At 52.7% G+C, this 24,842-nt stretch overlaps 7 protein-coding genes across 7 annotated transcripts; 4 read left to right on the top strand and 3 right to left on the bottom strand.

The window, feature by feature from the left end:
* Positions 1 to 2,629: 2,629 nt before the first annotated feature.
* Positions 2,630 to 4,978, top strand: BDP81DRAFT_363967 (P-loop containing nucleoside triphosphate hydrolase protein; the record flags this gene model as incomplete). The annotated part of the gene is made up of 2 exons (XM_060586481.1): positions 2,630 to 4,241; positions 4,293 to 4,978. The coding sequence occupies 2 exons, from the start codon at positions 2,630 to 2,632 to the stop codon at positions 4,976 to 4,978; spliced, it is 2,298 nt and encodes a 765-aa protein (XP_060452141.1).
* A 2,453-nt stretch (positions 4,979 to 7,431) lies between these two features.
* BDP81DRAFT_388936 (uncharacterized protein) lies at positions 7,432 to 8,453 on the top strand (the record flags this gene model as incomplete). Its single annotated transcript, XM_060587192.1, has 3 exons — positions 7,432 to 7,504; positions 7,583 to 7,984; positions 8,047 to 8,453. The coding sequence occupies 3 exons, from the start codon at positions 7,432 to 7,434 to the stop codon at positions 8,451 to 8,453; spliced, it is 882 nt and encodes a 293-aa protein (XP_060452140.1).
* A 65-nt stretch (positions 8,454 to 8,518) lies between these two features.
* On the bottom strand, positions 8,519 to 10,082 carry BDP81DRAFT_467468 (uncharacterized protein). Its single transcript, XM_060594457.1, has 2 exons — positions 9,555 to 10,082; positions 8,519 to 9,477 (listed from the first exon to the last, which is right to left on the bottom strand). Exons 1-2 carry the CDS (start codon positions 9,782 to 9,784, stop codon positions 8,649 to 8,651), a joined length of 1,059 nt encoding a protein of 352 aa, XP_060452139.1. The 5' UTR covers positions 9,785 to 10,082; the 3' UTR covers positions 8,519 to 8,648.
* Positions 10,083 to 11,393: 1,311 nt separating this feature from the next.
* BDP81DRAFT_363963 (AMP-binding enzyme) lies at positions 11,394 to 14,090 on the bottom strand. Its single transcript, XM_060586480.1, has 6 exons — positions 13,715 to 14,090; positions 13,404 to 13,639; positions 12,981 to 13,346; positions 12,654 to 12,911; positions 12,438 to 12,600; positions 11,394 to 12,384 (listed from the first exon to the last, which is right to left on the bottom strand). Exons 1-6 carry the CDS (start codon positions 13,755 to 13,757, stop codon positions 11,714 to 11,716), a joined length of 1,737 nt encoding a protein of 578 aa, XP_060452138.1. The 5' UTR covers positions 13,758 to 14,090; the 3' UTR covers positions 11,394 to 11,713.
* Positions 14,091 to 14,531: 441 nt separating this feature from the next.
* On the top strand, positions 14,532 to 15,234 carry BDP81DRAFT_414154 (uncharacterized protein). Its single transcript, XM_060589342.1, has 2 exons — positions 14,532 to 14,646; positions 14,719 to 15,234. The coding sequence occupies exons 1-2, from the start codon at positions 14,616 to 14,618 to the stop codon at positions 14,901 to 14,903; spliced, it is 216 nt and encodes a 71-aa protein (XP_060452137.1). The 5' UTR covers positions 14,532 to 14,615; the 3' UTR covers positions 14,904 to 15,234.
* Positions 15,235 to 17,458: 2,224 nt separating this feature from the next.
* Positions 17,459 to 19,692, top strand: BDP81DRAFT_278022 (uncharacterized protein; the record flags this gene model as incomplete). The annotated part of the gene is made up of 8 exons (XM_060582983.1): positions 17,459 to 17,637; positions 17,688 to 17,809; positions 17,865 to 18,068; positions 18,204 to 18,872; positions 18,925 to 19,067; positions 19,131 to 19,217; positions 19,266 to 19,481; positions 19,531 to 19,692. Coding segments are annotated over 8 exons (1,782 nt in total), but the record flags the coding sequence as incomplete, so codon positions are not given.
* A 2,203-nt stretch (positions 19,693 to 21,895) lies between these two features.
* BDP81DRAFT_307181 (aspartic peptidase domain-containing protein) lies at positions 21,896 to 23,762 on the bottom strand (the record flags this gene model as incomplete). The annotated part of the gene is made up of 3 exons (XM_060583342.1): positions 21,896 to 22,859; positions 22,935 to 23,496; positions 23,558 to 23,762. The coding sequence occupies 3 exons, from the start codon at positions 23,760 to 23,762 to the stop codon at positions 21,896 to 21,898; spliced, it is 1,731 nt and encodes a 576-aa protein (XP_060452135.1).
* Positions 23,763 to 24,842: the final 1,080 nt, after the last annotated feature.

Genomic DNA, 24,842 nt, shown 5'->3' with positions numbered 1-24,842 from the left:
TCGAAAGTTAACAGCGACCGCCCGACAAGCTGGGCCCATTTCCTAGACCAGAATCACAACGCTCCATCATTCGCGCCGTTTCGCCGCCACCAGTGACCACCACTGGTCCCTGCCACTCCTACCTAATCCCGCGGCCAGCGATGGGGGGGCAGCCATCTCGTGCCTCTGCCCCTGTTTGCTGGGTCGTAAGGAATGAAGAAGCCCTTAGCTGGTGGGGTAGATCTCCATCACCGTTAGGAACTTTCAGGTCGGCAAGGACTGCCAGCGGAGATGATCTCAATCCGTCAAACCGACGTGCCGGCGCCAGAACCCGTCCTTCGTACACAAATTCGCTCACATTGACGTCGGACGTCTGACGTTGACTGGTTTCATCCTCCAATGCTCTTCTTAAAGCTAAGGTGAAGGAGATTCCCATCTTGCCGAAGCGGCATTGGACGGCATAACATCGAAGCTCGTGCCGCAGTTCGGCGTCCTGCGTTTACGATCCAGCAACTGACAGCATCACCCTTACGCCCCGGCTGGACTTGCTCCTCTGGCTGGGCACTGGGGAATGGTATTCCAGGGACCTGCTCCTAGAGTCCTGGTGTCGGCTGGACCCCTGTCGTGGCGGATCCTGCACGCTCGAATTGGTGCTAATTCTGCGACAAGGTCTTGGGCTAAAATAGCCCACGAGACCCGGTCCAGCGGTTACTTTCCGCCGACGATGAGATGACTTCGATATGACAAGGGCAATCATCGTGCTTAACCAGGATGAACAACCGTCGGAAGAATCAAAACATGCTTGGCATTTGATATCTGTACAGCTAACGCGTACCTATTCAAGTTGAGGCTCTCTCTTCCCAAGTGTCGATGGTTCTAGGTAGTTCAGACCCAGTGGCCAACCCAGAGTCTGCTTCACCGAGGCAAGGTACCGATGTCGAAATTGCCAACCTCGGAAACCCCCACATACCTCCACATGTCCGACTTCAACAACACGACATGATCGACCAGGCGATGGATGAACAAACCACTTGGACACACATTCGTATCACGTACGAGCTCCGCTTGCTTAGCCTTTGGTGTGCTTCAGGCAAGACTCGAGACACGATAATGAAGCTCCTCCTTCCTTTCCTATACTGCAATTGCCATAATGACATGCTAGGTTTGTTCAATACCTACGACCTTCTTCGCTTCAATCTAGTCACAAGCCACGGGAAAGAGAGACAGACAGCTCGTAGGACACTATCTTATATTCTGCTTGCGTATCTCTCGCATGGCTCGAATGGTTGCTGAGTGTTCGTACTTTGATAGGCAGCCAGCCAGTATCTGTCTATATGTTGACAACAGTCCATTGCTGAGATACGTATACAAGAACAAGTTGTTCAGTATTCTAGTAATAGTGTCAACTTACCTTCCCATCTGTGTGTGTACTCGAGTTGACTCTGTTTACCAAATAAACACCAGTCGTCAGCTTCCTCCATGGTAATCATCGACGCTTCTTTTGACCACTATTTGACCTCTCTGGCTCAGCCCATTGGATCATAAGCAGGGCCAGAGTTTTGGTCAAGCATGCATGGAACGACTTACAGATGTCTCATCTCCAGGAAGACTGTATGTTGCTGGGCGTGTTATCGTGCGTACAGAACCTCAACACGTTCCCAGGCTCATCGAGCCGTCCCGTTTCCCGATTCTCGATGCCACTCTACCTTACCTTGAAGAGGAATGCTGTCCCAGCTGTGTATTCCTTCATATATTCTGCCCAACAATCTGCAATGCTCTTACGAGGGGCAGGTATACTCACGTGAGGTGAATCACCACTGATTCACTCACGGAAGGTGAGCCCGACCTCAACTTCATCTCAGGTCGCTGCTGCCTTCTGTGAAAAGGTCGGCACCTTCCCGCCTTTCCCTCACCAGGTACTTATTTCCTACCACTTACCTGGACTTTCCTCTTTCCCTTCCATATCATTCAGGTCTCGTCAGGTCGACTACGTCTACCAGACACCTACCTACCCACAGTCTGGAATTCTGGTCGAGCACTTCGACTTTTCGCCTCTTCCAATCTTCGCGACGGTCCTCACTCCGTCAAAATATCGCGGCCTACTCCTCCTTTCCTGCTCACGCACCCATACCCTTCCGTCTTGTACACAATTCACAAGAATTTGTCGGGTACGAGATAGAAAGCTGCGCAAATACGGCTTTCGGCCTACCACCTAGTGCCTTCGCGGCGCTTTCACCCTCCATAGGTTGTCGGCTTGGCACCATTGCGCATCCCTCGAGGCGACATACCAAAGTCAGTTATTCCAGCACTTGTGCTGCCGTTGACCAACTCTCGCTGACAACAAACAGATGCTTTACGCGACCTGGAATGTAGGCTGCGGGCCCATCGACGACGTCCAGACTTCCCTTGTCCATGATCAGCTTGAGCAAGCCGTGGATGTCACTGCTGCCATTGGCGAAGAAACCCATACATTCCCCACGCCGAAGAAGATTGTAAGTCTTCTCCTTTCATTCCATACCCGTGTTTTTCTTCCTGAAACTAACTCTACTAGCTGGAGCTGTCTGACAGAGACTGCGGCCGCCGAATGGTTCACTCTTTCAACAGCGCACATGAGTTCGCCCGAGTCCATCGTGAAGGCACCATCATAGAGATGTCCAACGAGGCATCTGCGATCAAGCGCTTCAATGAGACGCCTGAAACCAGATACGCCTGGGTCATTGCGCCCGTGCCAGGACCATACTCCCTCATCGCGTCAGACCTGCAAAGGCAGTGGATCGTTCTTGCAGAACTACCCTCGACGCCGCAACGCTACTTCCCTGATGAGGGCGACATGTGCAACATCTCGTTCAAACGAGATTTCATTTGCAGGGGCAAGAAATACAACCCTGGAACTCTGCCAGCGCAGCGGATTCCCAACCCGTACGAGACGATCCCGGAGATGTACCAGTATTCTTTGCTGGCAGCTTTCAATGTGACCATGGAATACGTCGCCGACCCGGTCACGAAGGAACAGTACCACCCTCTCTTGTCTATTGCGGTCACGCAGGACACAGATTACATTCTTGGCCCAACACCTCTCAGTTTTCAAAATGCTGCTGAGATCAGCCTTCGGGTCGACCAGAATCCTGTCACATATGAAGCTGAATTGACGGCCTTGAGCATCTTGACCCAGCCGAAGAAGGAGGGAAACGAATTGTCGGAAAACACCATTGGAACCTTCGAGTACTTGCTGGATTTCCGGAAAGAGCCAAGTTTCTACGTCAACATGTTTGACAAGATTCCACATATGGACAACCCTTCGCGCCATTCGAACGCCTACCTAAAGTCAGTCTACAGCCGACTTAACTCGGACCACAAGAGTGTGTATGAGCAGCTCCGTCGAGTTCCTGCGGGACTCGCGATCATTCTCGGTTGTCCTGGTGCAGGAAAGACAGCGTTGAATGCCTTCATCTCTGCCATGGCAGTGTCTCAGTCTCGCAATCTTGTGCGCGACGATGGCAAGAAGATACGCAAGCCGGTCAAGATTTTGTATCTTCTCGACGTCAACTATCCCTGTGACGATGCAGCAGACAGGGTATACTCAACGTTGAAGAAAGCCGGAATCAATAAGTCAGTGATCAGGGTCCGCGGCTGCGCTCGCGAGATGCGAAGCAGTGCAAAGCTTCACCCAGCACCCTTGGCAAGTGAGGATGACGAGCCTGACTTCACTGCTGGATTCCTCAGACAAGCCCGTGCTTCTACTGGTCTACTGAGCGGTACTCCTTCTCCCAAGGAAGCACGTGGCGATCGAGCGCCATCTTTGGATGAGACTGCTTGGGAGCTGTACGATGCCGACCGGACAAGATTCAAGTCTTTAACAAAGATACTCGATAAGCTCTTGAACGGTGCGGTTAAGACCAAGAAAACGGCAAGAGAGCTCAAGGCTCGTGTGGCCAGACTCTATCTCTCCGTTATTGGAGATGCCGACTTCATCGCGACAACTCCTGTAGGAGCGTCTGGGTACCTGAGCAAAAGCTTCCATCCGGACATCGTGTTCCTCGATGAGGCTGCTCATGCAAGAGAACTGACAACTCTCATCCCGATTGCGTTGTACTCGCCGTGTGCGTTCATTCTCACCGGCGATACCCGACAAACCAGACCCTTCGTTGAAGGCGGCAAGGGTATAGAGAACGAGAATGTCTATGCAAAGCAACTCATGATTAGCACCATGGAAAGAGCGGATCTCGCCGGGGCTTTGAAGAGCAAGCTTCTAATTAGCCACCGTAAGTATTGTACTCTAATGTTGGTTTGACAAGATAGCTAACGGCGTCTAGGAATGTATGGAGACCTCCAAGCCTTGGCGTCAGAGCTGTTCTACGATGGGCAACTAACGTCAGGAATTCCCGAAGCTGAGCGTTTCTCTGAACCCGTACGGCACATGCAAAGATGGCTTGGTCAATTCACCAGGGGCCAGGAATGCACTGTACCTCGAATCCTACTGAACCTACGATACTCTAGGGAGATGAAGGACAGGTCTAGCTTCTACAACCAGGTTCACGAGAACTTTATCAAGCAGCGCTGCTTTGAGTTGCTCAGACACGCCGATTTCAAGCAGATTGACAAGCCTGATCAACCTGGACGAATCTTGATCATCACCCCGTACAAGGCTGCGTTGGTTCGGTACAGACAGTTCATCAAGACCCTTCCGCCTCACTTCCGTGGAAGGATGGATGTAGAGCTAAGATTCAATGCTCTCGAAGCCCGCACTGTGGACTCTGCTCAAGGACATGAGGCAGACTTTGTGTTTGTCGACACGGTCAGAACGAGAAGCGCTGGCTTCCTCGACGACCCAAAGCGTTTGTGCGTGATGCTGTCCAGAGCTCGGATTGGAGAGATGATTCTCATGCATGAGGGCATGACGAAGAAACGGGGCCACGACCAGCAACAGCACGATGCCGAATGGACCTCAAAGGTCTATGATTATTGTCGCAAGAATGGTCAACTCCATTACTTTGGCTGAATGAATGGCTGTGGCTTTGAAATGGTAGATCGATTGTGGAGTTTGGATCAGGCAGCGGACAATGTTCACGTTGCGGCAGCGTGTCAAATGTCAGAGGGTAGATACTGCGAGGGACCGCGTCCAAGAACATAATAATTGCAAGAAATTCTGAAAACTATTTGATGATACCACGGGCTCCTCGAGTATCTATAACGCTGCATTCTGATCTGAACTTGGTCAAGGAGGTGGCAGCTGCCACACCACATTAAGCAGACTGCGGAAGAACGAGGACTGCGTCCAGAGTATAGCTCGCTGCCAATGATATTCCTTTGGGAACAGGTATATGACACATAAGACGCTCAATGAAGACCGTACCGTCCAAGACCATAGCCATCCGAGAACTATCAACAGTGCCAAGTTCTTTTTGGGTGCCACACGTGTCACACAGTCTGTGTCCAGGCTCTATTCTACACAGCCGGATATTTGAGTATGTTAAAAGGTCCATTGGCTCAAGAGGATCGATGTGTTAGTGTTATCGTTACCTCAAAGAGCAGCTAGAGACTTGCCAAGACGATAATGTGACTGCAGTGTGACATCCCTCCGCTCGAAAAGTGCGCACCCATATAAATTGGTTGATGCCGATTAGTTCCCCGCCTGACTCTTCAACAGAAGGCTTCCCTCAAAACAGCAAAGAAGTCTCGTACACTTTGGCAGAAGGTCCCATGGACTCCATCGAATAATTCACATCAGAAAATAGACAATGGCAGATACGTCAGTAAGGCCAATGGAGGCCGGTTCAACATCGCTACTTACCACCATTCTACCAACTTCAACCACTACCGCGCAACCATCGTCAACGGGAACGAGAACCCCATTCCCAGCTGCTTGTTACGGTTCCTGTAGTGAGTTACCTCTTTAGGCCCTCGCTCAAGTGTGCTACATGACTAATGGCATCGCATACAGACAGTGCCTATTTGATGGTACAGGCACACGAGAACGATCCCTCTTTATGCGAGCAAGCCTCATACTTTAATGAAATGCTCAATACATGTCGGCAGTGCCTTCAAGAAAACGAAAGCGGAGGTGATTTTGAGAGTTACTTCGGACATAAGTTTGAATTCTACCTGGAATTCTGCTCAGGCTCAGAAACCACCTACTCTATCGTCACATACGCTATCACTCTCACAGCCCTAAACGACGATCTTGTGACAATCATCCAGACATCAACGATTATGAGCGCTATAGCTCAATCCCTGACTACGTCAAGTATTTCTTCGTCTACTTCGTTGCAAAGTACAATACCAACAGGAAGGGAATCTGCAGGTTCGTGACCACTTGAACAATCTAGATGAAAACCTCAACATTAACCAGAAGATAAGAATTGCCCCCAGTCACCAGTAGAGGCTGGATATCCGGTCCAGTTATTGGCTGTATCGCGGTCCTTGCTCTCATTGCTGGTTTCTGGTTCGTCAGACGTCAAAGGCGACAGACCACTCAGCCACTTGCAGCTAACGGGGAAACGAGGGAGGGAGACGAGGAGTATGTCAAGGCATCATTCCGAATGTCTACCTCCAAAGCCTTCCATGGAGCTCGAGGGTTCATATCCGGACCTATTACCGGAGATGAGCGCGAACGAAATCGCTGCGCAAGAAATGCTGGCTTCGCACAGTCGCGAAATTGCAGAGATGCCTGGGGGCGTGGTTGAACAGCGTGAGGACATACAACCACTCGAGGCAAGGGGAAGTAGCGGTACATGAGGGATGGAGGAAAGGAGCATGCCGGGCAGCATGAGGAGAGGCGAAGAACTTCGTGCCACTCTTTCCAACCATGGTTAGTTTTCGTTCCATACACATCGCAGCTACCCGTGTCGTTCTCAAAAGTCCAGCAAACATCGATGTAAGTCGACCAAAACCATCAAGCGGCCCAATCTTCCTCCAGTTTATGGTCACTTCGTACCTTTCCACGGGTAACTGAGTAGAGTACCCCGGACACCACGTAAGACGAGCCATCGTACGGCCATCACCACGAAACACACTCTCGTCGAGTAACACTGCATGACGGCACGCTCTCATTGGGCGCTTACCATCCATTACACGCACTCGCATCATCCCATTCGGCCTGCGGGATCATGCTTACGGACTGGCCGCACCGGAGATCACGGACTCCCGTTGCGCGGCTCATACCCGTTGCCAAGAAGGGCAAACATCTCTGCAGCGGAACCGATTACTCTGACATGGCGTGGCGTTCGCGGCCATATAAAGTCAGCCCAATGGCTCCCGTACATTGAAGCTTGTCAGCATCTTTCACGTCTGACGCTCCTTTTTGCGGGGGAAGAACCCTCATAACTTACACCACATCAAATAAGAGACGCCAATGACCTGATTTAATCGGGCACTTTTACTCGACTGGAGATGTCAGCTCCAACGATCACGTCGCGGGCTCCGACGACGCTCTGGTTAATTAGGACGGAATCAATGACGGCGACCGGTTCGAGCGGAGGTTCCTTTTACATGTCAGATCCAGCAGAACCTTGCTTCAAACGTTTCGGTACGCATTCCCTTTACTAAGTTTCTCGATCTATCGGCGTGGAATTGCGGCCAGCGACTGACCACAAGTGCGTCTTAGAGGCCCTCTATCTCTACATACAGGCAGTCGGCAAACAGCCACTGATCTGCCACAAAGACGCGTACTTTCAGACAGAGTACGAAGCGTGTATAGATTGTTTATACGACACACTGGACATTGCAAAAACCTACATACCCGAGGAGATTGAGCCGAAATTCAAAGACTACCGTGACTATTGCAGCGGCAGACCTTCGGACTGGACGTACGCACCTTCACAATTGACTACCGTCACCCGCGCGTATTGGGGATCCCTTACAGATTGGTATGGCAACGTGGTGCCGGGAAACATCCAGACGATCACGGCGACGGAGTTCAAGGGGACATATAGCACTGCGACGGGTAGCACGTCAACCTGGGGGGTTCCATCAGAGACGTCAAAGGGACCTGGGACAGGAGATACAGGTTGGTGCCTTTTGGGAAGAGTCTTGTTCATACGATGGTGACGCTAATTGGGTGACAAACAGGGCCGATACCAGGGAACTCGGCGTGGATAGCGGGACCAGTCATTGGCGTGATCACAGCGATTATGCTCGTCCTCGGCGCGCTTTGGTTTCTGAGGCGACGGAGGCAACGGGTGGTTGATAAAGAGGAGTCAATGGCGACTGATGTTGGTACTAGTGGCACTGGCCGCGGGGGCTACGGCCAAGAGGAATATGAAAAGCCACAGCTCCATTCGGATTGTATCCCGCATCGAATCATCATGGAGCTCGAAGGATCGTACCCGATTTCGCCACTGCCTATGAGCCCTGCGTCCGAGATGACTGCAAACGAAGTTCCTGCTCAGGAGCTCTCGGTCCCGGATAGCCAGCATGTTGAAGGGGTTACGGAGAAGAATAGCTCTGCGAGACCAGAGAGCCCAGTTCTTGGATGATGAAGGTTTTTGTTTTCAACCATTTCATATTTGATACGAGAATCCAATTAATTATACCAACGGAGGCCTCCTCATTTTGACGGCAAAGTAACAGCTGAAATTGAATCTCATTTTTTGATATATCTTTCCTGAGAGGGCGTGGTATCAACATTGTGCTTTCCCCAAGACGGCCGCCAGAACTAGACGCAGTCCTTTTCAACCGATCATGTTCCGCCTCATCCTGCTCGACCCAGTAAACTGCAAGTTCTCATTGCCAGTTACACCAGTCAAGACATTACCAATCCCCTGCACCTCGCCGTTACCGCCCTGCATGATGGCCGCGTAGTTGTTCGCAACAAGCTGAATACCCGACACGAACCCCTGCTCGTCGAAGGCGCAGTGCCCGCCGTTGGGCGAGTTGTTGACCGTCTGCTTGGCGTTGACCTGGTCGGTGCTGAGCCCGGCATCCGTCGCAATCTTTTCGTACGCCTTGACGGACGCCGGGATCGCCTCTTGCAGGTTGGAGAGTTCCTGCAGCGTGCTCTGGAAATGAATTCTCGTTCCCGCAACAGCCTTGGCGTCGACGACGTCGACCTGCGGCGGGAGACCGCCACAGTTCAACAGCACACCGTTGCCCGCGAAATTCTGCATGTGCGCGGGCATGAAGAAGCCGGACAACATCAGCGACCCGCCCGAGACGCCGGTGAAGAAGACGTTGGACTGGTTAAAGGCCATCATCTGCGGCAGCGTCTTCTGGACGAGGTCGTTGACGGCCTGGGAGTGGGCTACGCCGTCGGTGCGCTGGAGGCCCTGGCCGCCGCCCCAGAAGAGGTTCGGGTCCGGGGCGAGGACGGCGACGCCGGCGAGGTTCTTTTGGACGCCCTGGTTGGGCATGTCGAAGAAGGATTGGCCGCCGTCGCCGTGGAGGAGGACGTTGAGGCCGAGGGTGCCCTGGGCACCTGGTTGGGCTGCGGCGCCGGGGACGCCGGAGGCGGCGGTGAATTGTTCGGCTGGGCCGCTGATTTTGAAGCGGAGGTCGAGGCCGCTGAGAGAGAGAGAGAGAGAGAGTGCCGTGTTAGTTCATGACCACCAGGAGTAGAATAAGAGTAGCGAGGGACTTACTTGACGTTCGCGGTCATGTCCAGGATCATCGATCCGTCAGTCGCTTGTGAGATGCCCTGGGGCACTGCCGCGGCCTGCTGCTGCGACGTCTGGCTGTTGGCGCGGCCATTTCCGTTCCCGCCTCGGTTTCCATTTCCTTTCCTGTTTTGGGGCTGAGGCGCGCCGTGGACGACGCTCAGCAAGCTGAGGACCACCGCGAGGGCGGCGACGAGGGAGCGGACGGTCAACATCCTGGGTGTCGAAGTGAAGGAGAGAAGAAGAAAGAAGAGTCGATATTAAAGACGGAAAATTAGAGAATGGAAGGTATAGCTGCCAAGCTTGCGGCGCGTCGCTCTCTCACGAAGATCAAAAATGTCTTGGAAGAAATTCTTGGTAAAGAAACAGAATTCGGAATTTCCCAGAAACCCGGGGAAGCAGAAGAGGAAAGGGGAAGAAGAAACCCAAAGGCACAGGATGGGGTGGCAGGTTAAGGTTTATCTTAAAGAACCGTTTGCTGCATGAGCATCGACCATCCCATCCATGGTCATGGGTATCAATACCCTCTCTGTCTCTCTCTCACTCACGGTCTCACCGTCCGAAATGACAACCAACGGCTTCTCTCTCTTCCCTCTCGCCTTCGCTTCTGCACTGGCCAGCCATCGTGACTGGCTCTATCCCGTCTCCTTTTGGGCTCTCTACATGGGTTCAAGCCGAAGCCCCCCACCCCGTCTTCAGACTAAACATGGGGAAAAGACGTATCAACAGTCAGCCAGCCAGCCAGCCAGCCAGCGGAGCCATACAGGCCACCCGCGAAGCGAACCATCCCAAGACTTGCAAAATGGAGAGACGAAAAAGAAGGGAGGGGATAAGCTTGTGTTGTCTCTGTTTCGCCTGGACTCGGTTGTGTGTGAGAGTTGGGACAAGTCAGTCTGGGTCTGATCGCCTCTTCCGGCTTTGTAGACGTGTAGTCTCATTAGTCAAAGACTTAAAGGACGGGAGTGGCTTTCGATCTTCAACGTGCCAGGGGAGGAAGGGGGAACAACAGGACTGGTCAATTGCGTTCGACATGGAACTAGGTTGTCCGGGACAATAGCACCAAAAGAGCGCCTCTCTGGGCATACGCAAGTTACGCAACCATGCAACTAAGGTGTGTATGAGAAGGGAGGGATTGCCAGTGAGAAGCTCGACAACTGTTTCGCTTGGCGCTGTCTCTCCCGACTCGGGAGCAGAGCCATCCAGGGCGCAAGTTGTGCAACAAGGTGTCGCAGAGCGTTTGAGGTTTCTGGCCAGTGGTCGTCCAGACCTGCAAGCGAAACTCGAAACCGACCCCGGGCGCCGGGTCCACCCCTGCGAGCCGCAAGGCACACCCGCTCGGGCTGTCGCCTCAGACCCCGGTCCGGGGGGAAGAGGGGTGGTCGTCTCCCACTCGGGAGGAGCCATGAATTACAGATTATTTTCCTGATCTTCCCGTGTGTGACAGCGAATTAGAGGAAATTGGTTTGCCACGGCGAAATGCTTCCATGGGAATTTCCAAAAAGTTCCAGTTCTAGGTCCACTTGTCAGTTACCAGAGGCGAAGGGCTTGTTTGATGGGGTTTCTGCGACGTTGGGAGGCTTGGTTGTTTTGGATCCCCGGTTGCGCTAAGAGATGCTTAAGTGCGACTAAGCATTGAGGCTCTTCAGGGGGGTTAGCCGATGAGGGTTTGGCAAGTCAGGATCATTCACTCTGGATCTCTGGCAGCCTTTCTAGGTGCGAGGGACACGTGATTGGTGCTTCTTCTAAGTTTGCAGCAGATACTGAAGGACATTAGGTTGAACGGCATGCTTTTGAAATCGGGGGGTTCGTAGTCAAGTAACTTAGGACGGAAGCCAAAATGGCACATGTTTCTTCGACATTTGTTCAGTTCGCGTTAGACTTTCACAAAGACGACAGCAGGGGCTCAGACGTCACTCGTTTCGGAGTCAACCTATCTGAACTCGTATTCAGCAAAAATAACCAGCATCCTGATTGATGTACAGAAGACGCTAAATATAAGCATTTCGTGCATTTTCGTAGCATAACGCACATCCCGAACGATCATCTAATACCCAGCATCACATCAATCCAACCCTTCTAAACACTAGACCAAATGTCGTACTCCCTAGTCCGTAAACGCACACACAAGTACATACATATATACTTCAAAGCTTGGCACCCTTGGATCTCCGGGCCTCCTTTTCGCGGTCGCGGAGGAGACGGCGCAGGATCTTGCCGCTGGGGCTCTTGGGGATGACATCGACAAACTCGACGCCGCCCTTGAGCCACTTGTGCCGCGCCTTGTGCTCCTCGACGTACTTGCAAATCTCGGCCGATACCTCAGCCTCGGGTTTGGAGGCATAGGCCGCGGCGCGGACCACGTACGCCTTGGGCACCTCGCCGGCGCGCTCGTCGGGCACTTGGATGACAGCCGTGTCGGACACGGCTGGGTGGGTGAGCAAGTGCGCCTCGAGCTCGGCAGGGGCGACCTGGTGGCCCTTGACCTTGATGAGCTCCTTGATACGGTCAACGATGACGAGGTGCTCGTTGCCCTCCGCCGACTTGCGGACGAGGACCTCATCGCCTGTCTTGATCCAGCGGCCATCGTCGTGCCATACAAACGTCTCGGCGTTGGCCTTTTCGTTGTGCAGGTAGCCCAGCACGACGGAGGGTGACTGCACCAGGAGCTCGCCGGGGGTGTTGTACTCTGTGATCTCAACGCCCGTCGTGGGATTGACGATCTTGCCGCGTGCGCCGGAGACGAGGGAGCCTGATGATCCGACGTCGATGTCGATCTCCGAGGTTGTGCAGACGACAGTGCTAGTTTCGGTCATGCCTGGAGTTTTCTTAGTAAACATGGCCAAGCAAATGGTGCAAACAAAAGCTTACCGTATCCTTGGCCCACGTGCCACTTGGGGTACTGCTTCTTGAGATCCTCCACGGTTTCTGCGCCAAGAGGCGCCGCACCTGTGTATACCCAGCGCACGTTGGTAAGGTCGTATTTGTTGCAAAGATCTTGGTTGCGGATGACTTGGATGACAATTGGCGGGACCTGCGTGCGTTAGAGGGTGTGTCATGCTCGCAATACCGCAAATGGGAACTTACAACCGGGAGGCAGTTGATCTTGAAGCGCTGTACGGCATCGAGGAACTGCTTCAGCTCAAACTTGGGCAGGACAATGATCCCGTCGCCGCGCCAAGTGCCGCAGTGAGCAATGACAACCAGGCCGTAAATGTGACTGAAGGGGAGAAGACCGAGGGTCGCTTGTGTCCTTACACCAAGCTTTCTCCTCGCAACGGTTTCGTATGTTGTGAATTGCAGGACGTTGGCGATAACGTTCCTGTGCGAGATCATTACAGCTTTCTGCAGACACGTCAGTCTACAAATCTCCAGACACGGGCCCCATGGCCACTAGGAATCAGAATTACTCACAGGCAGACCCGAAGTGCCGCTCGAGTAGCACAGGTAAGCAACCTGGCGTGCTCCCTGTCCCGTGACCCACTTGAGAGGTTCCAGCTCCGGCAGAGCCTTGCCCTCTTGGATCAAGTCATCGACAGTAACATAGGGTGTTTTTTGATCGGCGCCCGGTACCGGCAGCAGGAAGATGCGGTCGTTGGGGATTTTTGCGGCCTTCGCGGCCTTGAGCGCAGTTTCAAGCAGCGAAATGCAGGTAAAGACAGCTTTCGAATTGGACGACAGCAGCTGGTGCTCCAACTCTTGAGCTGAGTACGCGGCACTGGCGGGAGTAACGATACCCGACAACCGATGAATCGCATGGGTGAAGGGGATGTAATCGATCTATGCACTTGTTTAGTCTCGTGGAAATTGGGTTATTGGGGCGCCAATGCTACTCACTGTGTTAAGGGAGTAGAGGCAGACGACCTTCTCCCACTCAGTACCCTCGTTTGGGCCGAACTCGAGCTTCTTGGAGATTCCTCTCGCCAAAAAGTCTGTTCGTTCCCTCACCTCGGATGCCGAGTATGACTTGCCGGTCAGGCCGCAGGTGTACGGGCTTCTGGATTCCTTGAGGGCATAGCGACCGTACTTCTCGTTGCTCATGAACTCTTGGATTGTAATTGAATCCGGAGGATCTGTGGTGTTTTAGTGAGCGCTGGTCGCGGCAAAACGTTGGGCGAGGGCCCGAGGGCCCGAAGGGAGTATCCTACCGATGGGCAATTGAGGAACCCAGTTTGGCGAAGTGAAGACCATCTTGAGCGAAGGAGAAGGAGAGACGAATGGGGATAGCAAGTGAGAAGCTCCGTGTTCACGCGTTCAGAGTCGTGTCTAGTTGCCGCGCGCGCAGTAGGTTCGTCGTTGAGATGTGAAGCGTGAAGCGTGAAGCGTCACTGAGAGAAAAGGTTCGGGGAGGTTCGGACTTTTGAATGATGTCAAGTTGCGCACGAGGCTCGGTGGATAGCTGTAGCTCAATTGCCGAGCAAGCCGTTTGGTTCGAAAGGAAAATGACAGCAAAGGGGACCGACCGGGGCGGGAACAGAGTTTAGATCTCTCTATTGCGTTGCGCCTCTGCCCCCGGTGACGGCCCCCCCCCCCCCCCGGTCTCTTCGGCCCTGCTGCTCTGCCACTCTGCTCCTCCTCACAGCCAGAAGCAGCAAGAACCAAGACTTGGAGAAGCATAGCTTCCCCCACGTACTTGTCACACCTCGGCAGAGGCAACAGATAGTGCGGCATCTTCCCGCACTCTCCAGGAGGTCGAGTCATTCCGCGTACCCGCCGGCGTCATTTGGTGTAGATCCTGCGATGAGCATCAGGTCCCCGGACTGTTAGGACGTTAACTGTGGCTGACCTTGGACAAGATCCGTTGCCAGCAGCCGATGGTGGTAGCGCCCACACCTTACCCCAGTCGCTAGATTGGTTCGCCCATTCTCTGAGCTTCACGTCGCCGAACCTTCGCTACTCATGACCCCCGTCGATTTCAAGGGGTCCAGGGCCCAGAATTTGGCCGAGCAGACAGTGGCTGTGGATTTACCGGCTGCAGAAGGTGAGAGGGCTAGCCGGCTCCTGTGCCTTGGTTGGCGATTGAGTGTTTGGTGCGTCGCCCGTTTCATTATGTCAGCCACCAGAGAACCGAATTACCAAGGTAAAAACAATTCCGACCAACCGAAATTCTTCCGATGACAAAGCAAACACTCATCTGTGCCGACCACCTCAGATTGGCCAGGTCTTTTTGGCCCGCATCCCCAGTCGCACCCCGGAAGTCAATTCATTAGATCTCCGGCGCGGAATCTCACTCCCGCCCCGGATTCTCAACCTCCACCGAATGTCACAGAGTGGGTCGTGACCTCTGTCACCCGCCGACCTCCGCGCCAAACGACGACCATGATTCTCCCGTCGTGACTCGGACCGGCTATGGTTCCTCTCCCAGCGGTTGACTGCCTCAAAACCTCACCTGACAATCTCACGTTCCTCTCGGGAAACAATATCGCGGAACAGCTTGGGTGACGACGTTGCACAGGTAGCCAAGAGCGGGGCAGTAAAAAGGCTGTTAAGGTGGTTGAGTCGAAGTTTGGCTTCCACAAATCTGTTGGGACTTGGCCGATTTTTGCAAGCCTGACCTGATGGCTTCACTTCCCTTAGGTAATATACATGTGCTGTTGCTTTTCGTGGCGGGATATCATTGTTTTCAGCCGCAATTACTGCTTATTAGAAGCAATGTCACAGTACGATGATGTAGTGCCCTCGCCAAGCTGATTGGGACCTGCTTTGCTGCACGCCGCCTACCCAGCAATTGCTTTCAGATGACTCCAGTTTTCCCCGGACTACCTACCTACAATGACCCTCAAGGGTGTGGTCTTCATCGCTCCAGCTGCTTCTAGATTTTTTCAAATCTCTGAGGCGATCTCAACTACATCTTACCTTAAGTTTCTGAAAAGTGCCGACCCTTTCCCTGGACTTTTCACTCGGACCTTGATCTTCAAGATATACCCCATGTCTCGATGGAAGAACAGCGTTCCTCTCGCGAAAGTGACGTAGGAAAAAGAGACCAGCTAGAATCCACCCCTTCTTCCCATCTTAAGTTGCATTCGTTCTACACCCCTTCCGTTCCCATTCGGTCTACGTGTGAAGTTAAATGTATATAGAGCTAGTCTTTTGACTGCGAGTAGATTGCATGCCTCAATCTGCCTCGTCACCGGTTTATCTGACAACCGCCCCCTGCCCGATTTCACGCAGCTTATTTTTATCATTAGGGCACATTTCTCCACAGGCAGATGTTGTATTACTGCACCTCCGTACCTGGAGTCCAAGCCTTGCAGTTGATCACGGTTCTCCTGCAGCCTTAGTGCTATCTCAGAGCTGCACCTCAAGCACCCTCCTCCTTCTCAGTACCTACGCCAACACTTCTAACATGGTGGAACCCACTGTCTCCGGCTCCACGATGGCTCCGCGACACTATAATTGTCTCCGAGGCAACCCCTATCTATGGAGGATGAGAAGTCCGCAGGGAGCAATGGCGTTTATTGAATCATGATTCCCATAGCCAGCCATCATGGCTGCCGGTATTTGTGCCAGCGAGATTTCTTCCACTCAACATTGATAGTAAGCAGTTTCTAGAATGCCACGGCCACGAAATTGTTTATCATTCCTCGCTTTTACTAGACTAGAGTGGCTACATAGTGGTCTGAATGCCCTCAATGATCGAGCTGGCCTCTCCCATGTTAGCCGACACTTACGTATTCCATGTTATGCCATATGCCCCGCCAAGAAGCACGGGATGTCTGGTGTAGATTCGACACCTGTGCTGTTCTCTTTTCGACTTCACGATTGACAGACTCGATGGATGCCTGACCATTGTACTCGGTCTCCCAACAAGGGAATCAAACGGGGACAATTTCGAGCTGAAACAATCATATGCTAGAAACAACGAGAGACATATAGAACCTCTCACAATACTCCTCATCTGCCTTACATGAACACACTTGGTTGCTCCTTCTCTTCAATCCTTTCCACATGCCTGAGACGAAGAAAAATTTTCTTCGGGCAGTGAATCATTCGCACCTTCTAAACGTGCGACGCTAGCGTTCGTCGTTCTTTCCCCGTGAATCACTCACAACTATTGGACCCAGCCGAACCTTCCTCACTGTTCGATAAATTACCCTCGTAGCCCACTGGAACCTGCTGCTTCTTCTTGGCTCCTTCCTCACATTGCTCTTCTGCTGCCTTCGAACTTTCGAACCCTTCTTAGCTCCTTCTTCAGTTCGCATTGCGATCCTGCCTTGAGACCTGCGGTCCCTTCTTCGCACCTTCTTCAGTTCGCAGTGCGATCCTGCCTTTAGCTCTGCGGTCTGTTCCCCGCTCCTTCTTCTTCGCACTGCGATCCTGCCTTTGGACTTCCCACTACTTCTTCGTTCCTTCTTGAAGTTGCCCTTATCCCCCCACATCGGAGGGTATTAAAAAGAGGCTTTCTTCCGCAATCGCACTTCTCTCTTGCACACACTCTCACTTCTCCCACACACACTTCCACTTCTCCCCCACACATAAGGTACTTCCACTTCTCTCCCACACCCGCTATCCAACTTCTCCCTCACACATACTCACATCTCTCATCCACAACCAATCACACATAGCCTCGCTGTCCAAGAGCACAGCCTCTTTATCTAACACAGCCTGATCGCCAGATACGATCTTCCAATTCTTCATACTTCTCTCACGTCTTCTCAAACCCTTCTTCGTACAACGTAAACTCCCTCGAACCGTTTCCTGCCTCCTTTTACTTTTCCTAGAAGCACCATTCGGACCTTCTTTGTCCAAAGCCCATTTTGAAATTTACTTCAAGGCTGCAACCGTTCTTCAACCCACGTGACTTCACGATCGATAGCAGAATCCTCTCCTTTCTATCAATCTAAGTACTCTCGGGAAGTACGATGGCCGACATCAACAAGCTTAAGGCTGAGCCTCTTGGAAAACCCCCCGTTTGGGCTGCAACTCGGCAGGCTCTTTGTGATGCCCTGCCTTACTACAAGGCTCACCAGAGCAGTGCCCACACCAACAAGAATACCGTGGTGGGATTCCTCCTCGGTGGCTTTCCTACCATGCGAGACCGCATGGATACAGAGGTCATCATCACTACGCTGTAGGTGATACCCAAGCTTCCCTCGCTTACCAATTTCTAATATATGACAGTGGTGGCGGTAGAGAGCGTGGTGCTGATGGCAACATGATCCGAGTCAAGGAGAGCGAAGAGAGAAACTGGTCCTCTGCCCAAGCTTCCATGATGGAAGCAATGCCCGTCGGCGTCATCTTAGGTAAGTCAATCTTTTGCAAGAACTCTACTTGGACATCGTACTCATTCACAAGCAGATGACAAGTACCCCGGCTTGTCCATTGCCACGGAACACAAGTACAACGTCATGGCGTTCTTCACAATCACTGACCTTTGGTCCGAGAAGGACGCCAACGGACAGCTGTTTCACAAGATTCGACTTGAGAAGATCGACCGTTCTACACCATCTTGGTGGCAGGCAAAGGCTGAAGTCCAACACACTGTCAACCCTCGGGAGTTCAGTGACGTTCGCCAAACCTGTGGCAAGTGCTTGAAGATGTCCAAGCAGCACTTCATCCAGGGCTGGACCTGCCTGAATGCTCGCTGCGAAGATTCATTCACCTTCTCTTCGGACATTGACATCATGGAACTTGCAGCCGCTTCTCACTGTTCCGCAACCCTTGCTTGGTGCATCGACTGCCACCAGTACTGCAAGACAGTCTTCTCTGCCGGATGGACCTGTCTCAACCGCAAGTGCAAGAAGTTCTTCACGTTCCCAGCTGGTGTGGATGTTGCTTGCCTAGACTACTCAGAGAGCTTTCTTCAGGAGAGAACTTCATTCCAACTCCCCGAGCAGCCTCTTCAACCTGACCTTCCATCCATGGAAGGATGTCTGGGCACTGAAAGTGAGATGCGGAAGGGCATTGTCTGTCCTCAGTGCCACGGCTGCTCGAGACGGATTGACTGGACACACTGGGCCTATGAGAACCCAGTGTGCAGCTTTGTCTTGATGGCTAAGCCGGCTGCATTCCCTCTGCAGGATGTCCTCCAAGAGGAGGCTCGTGTCAAGAGGATCCCGAACCAAGGGTCTAGACTCTTCGATGCGGGAATTGTGCAGCACCATGCCCAGGTCAATGGCTGTCCCGTTGAACAGTTCCTTCTTCCGGATCCCAACGACTCCAGTAAAATCGTTGGCTCGGTCAGCATCATCCGCACGAACCAGGAGATCAATGCCCAGCCTGGCGGTCCTGATGAGATGTGGAAGATCTCTAACGAGTCTGTTGAAACCTTCGATCTATCCAGAAACTCCGTGGTTCATGCCGGATGTGAGTTTTCACTCAAAGCTCTTCCACAAAGCTCATCGCTAACATGTTGTAGTACCCACAGAGAAGTTGACGAGAAACTTCCTCCAGAACTGGGGTGCCCCTTACAAGTTCGTTGTCGCTGTGGACTCCAAGCCATTCTCAGAGGCCCCTGAGGCATTCATCGGAGCCCTTAAGCGGATGGAGTGGGCTGGTCGAGTATCGATTGAGATGTCGAACGAAGTCCTGGGAGCTGTTGACCGCCGTGCTCAACACACTGAGCTGACTCGAGACCCGTCTATCACTGCCGACTTCACCAACTTCAATGAGCTGTTGTCAATCGGTTACATGGAGGAAGACAAGATTGGCGTTAGTATCTCTCTGAAATCTTTGTGAACTCAAAGCTGACTTTTACAGTTTCACGATGATGGCGAAGATACCCTAGGCCCTACGGTAGCCACACTTTCTTTGGGAAGCCCGGCTATCATGTTCTTTGCCAAGAAGACAAAGAATGTGAAGAATGCGAAGAAGACGAAGAAAGATGAGGAGTACCGGCCGGTGGTTCTCAAGTTCCCTCTGTACCATGGTGACATCGTGGTCATGCATGGCTCCCGTATTCATGAGAAATATCTGGTAAGTGCGTCTGAGATTACTTTGAGCACAGGTGCTAACATTACAGTAGCACAAGGTCGACCCTAAGGGAAAGCGTCGTTTCGCTCTGACTTGTAGAAACATCGACCTCACGCACCCGGGATTCACCCCTCAAGCCCGAGATGATGCTATCGAGAAGAGCACCATTCCGTCGGTATCACAGGTCTGGGATTACCCCAAGCCCGACGACAGCAACGAGATCCAGATAAAGTTTTGCAGAATCTGCTTGACTGCGGATCTCAAGCAACCGGCTGAGGCCCGAACTTGTGTGGTCAGAAGCAAGAACAAGAACAAGAACAAGACCGTCGCAGGTGGCAGAGCCGTGACCGCAGCTGCTCCCGCCACCACCTCGTCTGGAGCCAAGAACCGTGCAGAAAAGAGCGATATTCCCAAGCGCCGCACCACACGCTCGCGCACCACAAAGCGCTCTGTAGCTGATAGCGACGATTCCTACAGTGAGGCTCCTTGCACTCGCGCTGCCAAGAAGCGCAGAACCAGAGCCTAGCCATTTACAGCAATCCATCCAGACGGACAACAGCACTTTTTCAACTTTGCGCTTTTCTATCATCCAAGGCGATGATACTGAAGCATAGAATTAGATTCATGGTGTTCTTTTGCGGAACCTGCTGATTTCTGAGAGTTTGTTTGGGAGACTGGAGGCGCGATCGTTTTTGCTTTTTTCTCATTTCAATTTTCAATGCTTCATGGTTTCCCGGCTTCAGGAAGAGACCGTGAAGCTTCCAGCGACGGCGAGGCTGGAGAGATATCGGAGGGATACTTTTGCTTTTTACTCAAGGGTGATTTGGGAACCGCGCGACTGTTTCGGCAGTCTTGATGATTTGGCATTGATCGTTTGCACATAGCGCAGTTACTTAGTCCGTAGTGGAAATTTTCCCCAGTTTACAGTCACATGTTGTTTACCATCCTGATGTGAAGTCTTTTGAAGACCGTCTGCGAAGTCGCGGCGTACTCGCCGAAAGCAAGTTCGCACTTTCGTAACGGATCTCGATGGGGTTTTTGGCTTCAAGCTGCGTGCGAGGCTGACAAGCCAAGAAAGGTGGTAAGCTCTCTCCCCCCCGGGATTGAGACACGTGTCTCGACTCGGGGATTGACGAATGAGAAGGGCTTCCACCGTCCAGCATCTCGGGAATTTTGGGGGCGTTCGGGGTTGAATTACTTTTGAACTCGCACAAACGCCTTTTTTTCTGCAACTAGGATTGAGAAAAGGGTGCCACCGGCGGAGAATAGGGAAGGAGACGGTAGAGGGAGCGAGAACTGAGCCCTGGATTTGATTGCTCGGCCTTACGTGCTGCTGGCACTTCCCCCGTAATGGGGAGTGAGACATTTGACGGACGGTGTATTCTGCTTTCGGGGTTTCTTCCCTCTAAATTATGGCTTACCTCAACTTGCGTGCTTGGATAGCTTGCCATGCTTGTCATCCACATCTTCGGGTCCCGGAACGGCGCATAAGCAATGAGAAGAGCCGGATGTGGTCTGGGATGGATGTCTCACCGGGTTGCGGTCCTACAACCGGAGGGGGTTCTAGAACCGGGATACTCAATTAGCTTGGCACTTGAGGTAGGCACACCTTGACAGAGGAAACATTAGAGACCGCTACGTCAGAGCAGAGCAGAGCAGACAGAGAGCGAGTAGAGGTTGGGGGTTAGGACATTCTGAGGTCAACGGCGTTTCCCGGAGTTAGTCCCGACGCAGTTCTATTCGGCTACATAGTAGTTCGGCCAACGCCCCCGGTTTCTAGTGCTTTTCTCTGGGTGAAGGCTCGTCACAAGAAATTGACTGAACACAGACAAGCAGAGGCTGGTGTGATGAAATATGTACGTTTTTGTGTTACCACTCCCCAGTCGCAGGTCACAGTCTAGCAAGAAAACAATTGGGGGGACAGGCAAGGAGTAGGTGGTTGTGAAACTTTTTTGAATTGGAAAAAGTTTAGGTCCCTTCCGTTTTTCTTTGGTCGTACATCTCCTCCCAATGAGAAGAAGAAAAAACCGAAAGAAAAAACAAGGCCTTTCGTCATTGGTATCGTAACGGGTCATCAGTAACGTCCTAGCTAGACTCCAGCCCAAACCCCCGGCTTTGAAAATCCCTTCCGTCTGTTTTTTCAAAGCTCTTGGCCAGCTAGCTAGGGAAAAGTCATACCTCTCTCTCACTCTCTCTGTGTGTATGTCTCGTCCGTGACAGATGAGACAGAACAAGAAGAGAAAGAGGTTTCCATTAATTCCTCCCCCTCCCAGAATATTCCATGCCGTTCTTGTGAATGCAAAAGTAGTAATGAAAACTCCCCAAAGAATGCCTCCCGAAACCTGAAACCTGAGCAAAGGGGGTATCGTATCCTTAGCCTTTTCCTGTTGTGTTCCCAAAATCATTCAAAGCCAGACTTAGAACGCAGCCGCGGTGACCAAGATGGCCAAGATGCTCATGAACAAGCCCATGAAGACCTGGTCGCTGCCCAAAAGGGACGAGGCGGCATTGTGAGAATCGGAAGAGCTCGATGAAGAAGGCTCGTTCGCGGTCGAGGCAGCGGTCGTCGTGCCAGTAGTCGTCGGGGAGCCACCGCTGCCAGTGGCCGCAGTGGAGGTAGGGGATGAAGCGGGCATCGTGTTACCGGTCGCGGAGGGGGACGACTGAATGGAGGACGTCAATGAGTCGTAATCAGAGAGAGTCAAAATCATCGGGGTCGGAATGGGGGGGTTTGTGTAAGTCGAGCCAGTCGGCGCGTCGGGGAACAGCCACGGGGAAGTGGTAGTAGCAGAAGAAGAAGGAGCTGCAGAACTCACTGCACCAGGCGCGGGCGCGACGCTGCCGTCCGGGGTGGCGGGTCCGTTGCAGAGTCCAACGATGCCGCTGGGGACGGCGTTCTCGCCGTTGGTGATGGCGATGATCTCCTCCTTGCCGCAGTTAGCGGCCTGAGCCATGTGGATCGCCTTGTTGTCCCAGTCGAAGACGAAGTAGCCGGCCTGCATCATGCTGTCGCCGAGGATCTGCTGGTCGGTGGTGACGACGAGACCGACGTAGCACTGGCCATCAGAGGGGCCCATGTCGAGCATGAAGTCGCTGAAGGGCACGCGGATCGTCTTCTTGCCAAAGGTGAAGCTCATGTAGGAGTCGCTGCCGCCGTTGGCGAGGCTCGGGGTGCGATAGGAGCAGTCGGCGATCCAGTAACCGTTGTTGTCGCTCACTGCCTTGAGGTCCGCGAGGATGGGACGCGCGAGGGCAGGATGAAGGCGCGTCAGAGTAGTACCCGAATCGAGCATAACGTTCGTGTCGGCCGCGCTGATGTCGTAAAACTTGGTAGGTTGGTTGGGCAGAGTCATACCGACAGAGGAAAGCTCAGCTGCGAGACTGGAGTTGTAAGTCAGTATGAGGGCTCGGTTGTATTTTCAATCAACAAGACAGGAGCCAGAGGCCTTCACTTACCGAGGCTCGCCTTTCATGCCATTAACCATGGGGACCTGCAGAAGCTCTCCGATGAACTTGCCCTTGTCGAGACCGCCGTAGATGAGCGCTCCAGAGTCAGAAGTAGCGTGACGGAGATCAAGCGAAAAGGCACGGCTACCGATGACGTCCTGATCAGCCAAGGTGTTGAGGATCAGACTGTAGGGCTTGCCCTTTTCGTAGCCAGCCTTGAGATCGGGAGCCAGGCCCATGATGCCGGTAGAGATACCATCGCTCTTGGTGACAACGCCAAAGGTCTGGTTGACAATGGCACCAGCGCCCATAGTGATGGTGTCAACGTAGTAAGCGATCTCGGCGCTAGTCTGAGTGTTGGGGTCCGAAGCGTCTCCGTAGAAGAGTCTTCGAGCTCCAATGGGGCCAACGACCGGAGTGCGACTCTTGGACGGGTTGTACATGCCAGCGCTGCTGCACTCCTTGGCCTGGGCGGCAGAAGGAGCGGTGGAACAGTCCGGGTTGACCCAGAGCTCAGAGGAGCCGGTATCGAGCAGGATAGTGACCTGCTGGGCAGGAGTGCCGATCGAGACTTTTTTTTTATGTCAGTTCTCTCAAAGGAGTAAGAAGTAGCAGTAAAAAAAAATACTTACTGTCAGTCGAGTAGTAAAACTGCTGATTCTTGAGGGTGACCTCGATGGCCTCTCGCTTGCTCAGGTGACTGTAGTCGGGTCTAACCTGTCTGACTGGCATGGCGATGAATCCCTGGCCCTCAGCGGCGCGAGGGAAGGACAAGGCCGTGACGGAGTTCACAGCCGCGCCAGCGGCAGTGAAGGCGATGAAGATTTCAGACTTCATCTTGAGCAGCTTTTGGTGCTCTCGTTGTGGTAGTGTTAGGCTTGAATGAGATACAATAAACCCAGCGATGAGATACTGAAGAAGAAAGGGTAAAGAAGGTAAAGGTGGGAAGGTCCCGAAAAAAAGGATTGTTGAAGCTGAAGAGAACCTTGAAGAAGGGGTAAAAAGAGGTGAGGCTCCGTGGATTGGGGATACCCAGCGGATAAAAAGAAGGAAGGAAGTGGGTGTAAGGTGAGGAAGGTAAGGTGTGGGGGAAAAAAGCCACACGGAATCTCCAGCTTCTAGGTCGTTGGTGTAAGGCAGAGCAGCTCCGGCTTGACCTTGGTGGGTCCCGGTCCCGGTCCAGGTCGTGGTCGCTTCTGGGGATGAGTTGGTGGATTCGACTTTTGAGTACTAACTTGAGGTATCCGTAGCAGAGCCATTCGAGGACGGAGCGCAAGAGAAGTAAAGGCTCCCATGAGAGTCTTGAGTGTCTTGAGTCTTGCTGTATGCACGCGTGCTAGCTGGCGTTGGCGTTGGTTGGGGCTCAAAGAAGACGACCTCATAAAGAGGAACATGTCTCTCCTCCATCTGCCGTCCCCTACTACAGCCTTCTGCTTGCGGTAGGCTCAACACCAATATCTCAACACCAACATCTCCATCCCGACTTCCGGTTCCTTGGCTAGATTCCATGGCCGGTACCTCAGCACGCGTGGCCAAGTTTCTGGATGTCCTTCAATCTCCACCCTGGCTTACTCCAGCTGGCTAGATTTACACAAAGAAAACGGGCAATGGACCAGCTTGCTTGCTGCATGCGACCTCTCTCCTGGGGCCTAGGTTTTCTTCCCATGTGGACTTCCACGTGAGGTTCTGGCCAACGACTCGCGAGACCATTGGTAGACTTGGATTCAAAATTGCGACCATGATGATGTTACGGTAGTTGAATATTTGCTTGAAGGAATGATCGCAATCCTTCCTTAGTCGCAGGAATTCGGTCAAAGGCACGGAGAGCGCGCTCTCTGGAAATGTGAGACATTGCCACGTCTCTCTTGACAGGTGTGACGTCGTATCCAAACACTTGTTTGACGTATGCGACAGACG

This window comes from Colletotrichum phormii (assembly GCF_030913505.1).
Source record: "Colletotrichum phormii strain CBS 102054 chromosome Unknown BDP81scaffold_1, whole genome shotgun sequence".
Lineage (NCBI taxonomy): Eukaryota > Fungi > Ascomycota > Sordariomycetes > Glomerellales > Glomerellaceae > Colletotrichum > Colletotrichum phormii.
Note: the sequence above shows the minus strand (reverse complement) of the source record. Positions and strands in the feature narration are given on the sequence as shown.